This window comes from Cibotium barometz, chromosome 42 (assembly GCF_041138505.1).
Source record: "Cibotium barometz isolate CiBa-2024 chromosome 42, ASM4113850v1, whole genome shotgun sequence".
Classification (NCBI taxonomy): Eukaryota; Viridiplantae; Streptophyta; class Polypodiopsida; order Cyatheales; family Cibotiaceae; genus Cibotium; species Cibotium barometz.
Genome location: NC_141087.1, coordinates 11,785,497 through 11,791,388, shown reverse-complemented (window position 1 = coordinate 11,791,388; position 5,892 = coordinate 11,785,497). Strand labels below are relative to the sequence as shown.

At 37.2% G+C, this 5,892-nt stretch overlaps 1 protein-coding gene across 2 annotated transcripts; it reads left to right on the top strand.

Annotated features, from left to right (window-relative positions):
• The first annotated feature begins 1,143 nt into the window (after window positions 1-1,143).
• On the top strand, window positions 1,144-5,278 carry LOC147614165 (uncharacterized). 2 transcript variants are annotated; one of them, XM_086780414.1, is made up of 9 exons: window positions 1,144-1,572; window positions 1,725-1,819; window positions 1,919-2,022; window positions 2,604-2,704; window positions 2,784-2,887; window positions 3,131-3,424; window positions 4,263-4,409; window positions 4,779-4,910; window positions 5,003-5,278. In XM_086780414.1, exons 1-9 carry the CDS (start codon window positions 1,279-1,281, stop codon window positions 5,151-5,153), a joined length of 1,422 nt encoding a protein of 473 aa, XP_086636540.1. In that variant the 5' UTR covers window positions 1,144-1,278; the 3' UTR covers window positions 5,154-5,278. The 2 variants fall into 2 exon arrangements, with proteins under 2 accessions (XP_086636540.1, XP_086636541.1); XM_086780415.1 differs by lacking the exon at window positions 3,131-3,424.
• Window positions 5,279-5,892: the final 614 nt, after the last annotated feature.

Below are 5,892 nucleotides of genomic sequence, written 5' to 3'. Positions count from 1 at the left end.
CGTGTATATGTTATTGGTCCCAGTTTTGAAAATCTCTTATTGTGTAATCAAGTGTTACATATACATTACATGAAAGGTACACATGCCTCTATGGACATACGCAAGCACTATGGAGGCAAGACCAATCTCTCTTGGTTAGCCTAAGCAATCGAGTGTTACATATATGTTACATGAGTGCCACACATGCTTATGGACTTATGCAAAGCACTATGGAGGTGAGACCGATCTCTCTTGGTTACCCTAATAGTTGAAAGTAGAGCTCAAGAAAGATAAGAAAGTGTCTTTAACAAGCTCAGCTACAATAAGGAAATAAGGGGATATACATAGACCATTCAACTTGGACCAACAAGATTGCCAATCAATGAAACAACTTCACGTTCTCATAGTTCCAATGGTGTACCTACCCTAGCTTGAGCACCTGGGCTCATAGATCCCAATGGTGTACCTACCCTAACTTGGGCACTCCTTGAGCACCTAGACTACTTTATAACTTTTATAACTAGACAATGTACCACCTAATAGAAATAACCAAACACTCAACTCTTTCTAATTATGTCTTTAAGAAAAATTCATTCACAAACCCTTAGCTAACAACCCTTAATGCACCTTAGGAAAAAAAATTTCCTCCTATGGTTTACAAACCCAAATTATTTAATTAATTTGGGTACCATAAATATTAGCAAAGGTGTGGACTCGTTTCTTTAGAAATAGTAAGAAAGACCACGTGTATGGTGTATTGAAATTAATTCTAATTTAACCCTTCTTCCCTAAACTCCCTAATTAATAATAAACGTTAATCATATTTTACATTCAATAAGTAGTAATTTTCCAAAATAATGCATGCAGTGGGACTCAAGGTTCAACGGCAAAGAATTGGGCGAAATCGCCGCCATGTAATCTGAAAATCAGAAAAAGAGCACATAAAAGAACAAAAATAGCTAGAGAAGACACAGCATGTTTTGGCACCTTGCTTCAAGCTTCCATGGCAGGATGTGCCACAAGACAAGCATTGAGCTATACACTAAGCTTCAATGGCGGTGCAAGCAAGAAAGAAATATTTTAGTAGCCACCCCATCTTATCTTAATAGATATATATTGTAGTCTATCCTGCAAATTAGCTTCGTTTTCAAGTGCCCACTTCTTGCCTTCATCCCACCATTAATATTGATTGATTAAGTTAATTCGGCTTCACCCCACCATTGTTTAATGAGCTGCAAGCTTTCAAGCAGCCAGCGCCTTTATTTGATCTGTATTTAATCCAACCGCAGAGCTTTGATTATGTCTACTTACCTTGGAAATCTGATGCTGTTCTTGCTTTGCTGCGTGGAGCTGGCTATAAGCTCTGCAGTGCATTTGCTCTACGGTTCCTGCATGTTCTGTTGGGCAGTAGCCACAGACATCCTAATCCCGCTTAATCATCTCTCATCTGGTGCTAACCCAATCGGCCATAGCTCATCAGTACAAGAGATTAGCGCTAATCCCAGGGAAGCTGTGCTAAATGGGGCCGTCGTGGGAGATAATCACGATGCGCCGATTGTGCTGGTGCATGGCATATTCGGGTTCGGAAAGGGGGTAAATTATCTCAAATCAGGATTAACGTAATGTGGTTGGATTTTAATTAAGGAAGCTGGCAAGGGTTGACGCTCAAATCTTTGTTGCAGTAATTGCTGTTTTTTCTTTCCTAGATTAATTAATTTTTGGCATTAGGTTTCGTTCTTTTACAGAAAATGGGGAGATTGTCTTACTGGGGAGGAGCTGAGAAGAAAGATGGGCGGGTACTTGTGCCTGATCTTGGGTCCTTGACAAGCATCCACGACAGGTATTGACAGTGGATTAGTAGAACGATTAATTGTCAATTAATTAATCACATGATTAGCTAGCTAGTTAACTGCTTGATTAATTATTCCTCTCTCTGCAGAGCTCGCGAGCTCTTCTACTACTTGAAAGGTGGGAAAGTAGACTTTGGCTTGGAGCACAGCTCCATATCCGGCCACTCTCAATTCGGTCGAACATATGCTAACGGTATGGCTTGGGAGAATTTGATAATTAACAAACATTAATGTGCTCCCCCCTTATGTATATTTACATTATTTTGGTCGAATCTGAATGCTTTAACCAACCTTCTTTTTCCTTTAATTGCTGCTTTTTGCTTTGCATTGTATTGGTAAAGTCTAACAGATTAATTAACAAAGGTTGATCAGCTTTTTCCCTTGATGGTTGATGGTAAAATCCAAAAAGATTAATAAAGGTTCATGAGCTTGATTGTTGGGTTGATAAATTATACATTGCTAGATTGCCTTTTGCAATTTGGTTAAACAACTAATGACCAATTTGCTTGTTAATGCAATTTAGTCAATTTTTCATTTTTTAGTGGCCTATCCTAGATGGATAGGAGTCAACATGTCAGGTGATTGAACATTTTCTTGAGTTTGCTTAATAAACATAATAATTTTCTTACTAGTCCTAATAATAAGCTTGTAATAAAGAATAATTTTCTTACTAGTCCTAATAATAAGCTTGTAATTTAGTCTTTTAAAACCATATGGCTTTTAAAAAAATAACAAGATTGATAATCTAGTCTTTTTTACATTAAAAAATTGCAGGGCATTACCCGGAATGGGATGAAGCGCATCCAGTGCACTTTGTGGGCCATTCCACTGGAGCCCTTGTTGTGAGAGTTTTGCAACAAATGTTGGCTGACAAGGTTATATCATAAACATTTTCCCAAACCCAAGTGACAATAGTAGTCCAAATAAGGCTAATTTTGGCTTGGAATGATGCAGCAATTTGAAGGTTTTGAGGACACTAATGCAGATTGGGTGCTAAGCCTCACTAGCTTATCCGGTGTCTTGAATGGGTCTACTCGAGTTTATCTAGATGGAATAAGGTATCATTTCAAAAACATTGCCTCCCTCATTTTATTCAAAAATCTTAGAATTGTTTCATAATAACAAGGAAGCTTGTAACTTCTAGGGGCAGCCCTATCTATCAAACTTTATAAAGTCACCCTTAAAAGAAGCACTTAGGCTAAGGTAGATGTTGATATTTTCTTAAAGGCAAATCTTATATTGGAAAGCAATTTCGATGTCTCTAGATTGTGTGTGTGTTTGTGTGTGTGTGTATTATGTAGGCCTGAGGATGGGCGGACACTAAGAGGCATCAGTTTGTTTCAAGTGTTACGTGTGGGTGTCTTGATCTATGAATGGCTAGACATTTCGGCTCTTAAGAAGTACTATGGATTTGGGTTCGATCATTTTCACATGACTTGGACAAAGGTTGGGTTTGTAGGGCTCACCAAAGCCTTGCTCTTTAATGACAAGGGTCCTTTTGCAAGTGGTGATTGGATCGGCCCAGACCTCAGCATTCAATCAGTTGTAAAGGTCAACAAGCATTTGCAAACTTTCCCCAACACCTTCTACTTCAGGTGCCCAATAAAAACATAACACACCCTTTTTCCATAGGTAGATAAATATTGGCATCAAGATATTCACATCATATTCGAATAAATCATTAAAAGCGTTGGTGAGAAAACTAATACTAATTGGTACATACATGCAGTCTCATGAGAGAGAGAGAGAGAGAGAGAGAGAGAGAGAGAGAGAGAGGATCACTAGAAAGCATAGTTTCATCAACACATTGCATTGAAGAGAGAGAGAGAGGATCACTATAGTAAGCATAGTTTCGTCAACACATTGCATTGATACCACACTAGTAAGCATAGTTTCATCAACACATTGCATTGATAACCACACTAGTAAGCATAGTTTCATTAACACATTGCATTGACAACCAAAACCTACTTTGATATAGGTATGCATATTTATTACTTTAGTAACACTTAGGGAGGGAGGGAGAGGGAGAGGGTGTGCATAAGAGAGAGGGAGGGAGGGAGGGTGGGAGAGAGAGTGTGCATAAGAGAGAGGGAGAGAGAGAGAGTGTGTGTGTGCATGAGAGAGAGAGAGAGAGAGAGAGAGAGAGAGAGAGAGTGCGCAATAAACCAAAACTTAACTTTATAGAGGGAGGGAGGGAGGTTTATCAAAACTTTGTATATAAGTTCGTAAGAGGTGTATGCATATTTATTATTTTCGTAACACTAACCTTAAACATGAGAATGTGCATAGATTATGGCATCACATGTGATGTGGAGCTACTCATTTCTCCTATTTTTTCATACATTTTACAATTAAATGATTTTGTATAATTACAATTTCAATAAAAATTAAAGGCTTAATTTGTGACTCTCTTTTTTGAGGTCACAACAGCTATGCCACACAAAGGACATGTAAATTATTGGGCTTTACAATTCCTTCAAGCTTCATGAAAATCCACCCCTTGTTTTTTGTGAGGGCTCTTCAAATGTGTCAATGGAAGCATCCACCTCATTCACCTCCACCCTACCAAGGCTATAGGTGAATTTTCTTCATATTTGACTATAGTTTACTTCGCAAACAATAGTTTACTTAACACACTTCATAGACACGAGTTTCCACACACATGTTACTACTATTAGTTGTTTACTTGAGGAAGGTTGTTTACACTCACACCTCCTTTAGCACAAGGTGATGCATATGTTTAGCACAAGGTGATGCATATGTTTTATCACTTTCTAGTACTACTTGATATAGGCACAAAGATGATAGGATACCAATATCTAGTGCACAATAGGGATAGAAAGAATATTCACAAAAAGAGTTTCTATCTTGTTTCTCTGCATCGTTTTCCACAAATGTGTCCATGAAAGACATTGACCCCTTTTGCTAACTTTTTTCCTTTTGTAGGGATGAAGATTGGCAAGACAATGATGGGTCTCTTAACACCATTTCCATGCTTTACCCTCGCTTTCCCATTGCTCATAAGTGTATCTTGCAACTTGGCCTCAAACATGGCAAATCCTTGCAAACAGGAATTTGGTATTGAACTCTTAATTTCTTCTTGATCTCATTAGTTTGTTTGACATAATCATGGTTTGGTTTTAATTTAACCTTACTTTTGTTTTTACAAGGTACTACACTATTCTCGAAGGCGATCACATCTCCTTTGTAATTAACCGAAAAAGAGCTGGCATTGAATTTGATCTCTTGTACACTAGTATTTTTCAACGTTGTAGGAAGCATATGAATAGAATAATTGTAACCCAAATGTCTAAACAATAAAGGGGAGTCCAACCATAACAATTGGCATTGAATTTGACCTCTTGTACAGTAGTATTTTCAACGTTGTAGGAAGCATATGAATAGAATAATTGTTACCCAAATGTCCAAACAATAAAGGGAGTCCAACCATAACAACTAATTTATAGAAAGATTAATCATCTCACATTAGAAGTATTCATTAGGCCAAGCTAAGCCCTAGAAAGATACAATCTCCAAAACATATAAAAGCTTAATACAAAGCTTCTTTATAATACAAAGAATAGGTATGCCATTCAAAGATGTAGTGCATATTATGATCAACCTCACATAACATTAACATCGTCCTTGATTTAGCATGGTAACATGCGTACATACCCAAATAATGACTTGGTTTCACAACATGCACATTACATTCATTTGAAGAAAATGAAGGTGCGTACATACCCAAATAATGACTTGGTTTCACAACATGCACATTATATTCATTTGAAGAAAATGAAGGTCCTTGCAAAGCTATCATCTAAGTATTCTGTGCGCATTTTATTATAATATAACAATGTAAATCCTACCTTTGTTGTGCTCATCAATGCATGCTAAAAGATTAGATTATGTATAACATTCATTTGAATAAAATGAAGGTCCTTGCAAAGCTATCATCTAAGTATTCCGTGCGCATTTTATTATAATATAACAATGTAAATCCTGCCTTTGTTGTGCTCATCAATGCATGCTAAAAGATTGGATTATGTATAACATGAAA

Bases quoted from the DNA above. Each gene is read 5' to 3' on its own strand.
- LOC147614165 (XM_086780414.1), top strand. From the start codon at position 1,279: ATGTCTACTTACCTTGGAAATCTGATGCTGTTCTTGCTTTGCTGCGTG. The intron at 1,820-1,918 runs GTATTGACAGTG...CTCTCTCTGCAG, and splicing joins TTGACAAGCATCCACGACAG to AGCTCGCGAGCTCTTCTACT. The intron at 4,410-4,778 runs GTGAATTTTCTT...TTCCTTTTGTAG, and splicing joins CCACCCTACCAAGGCTATAG to GGATGAAGATTGGCAAGACA.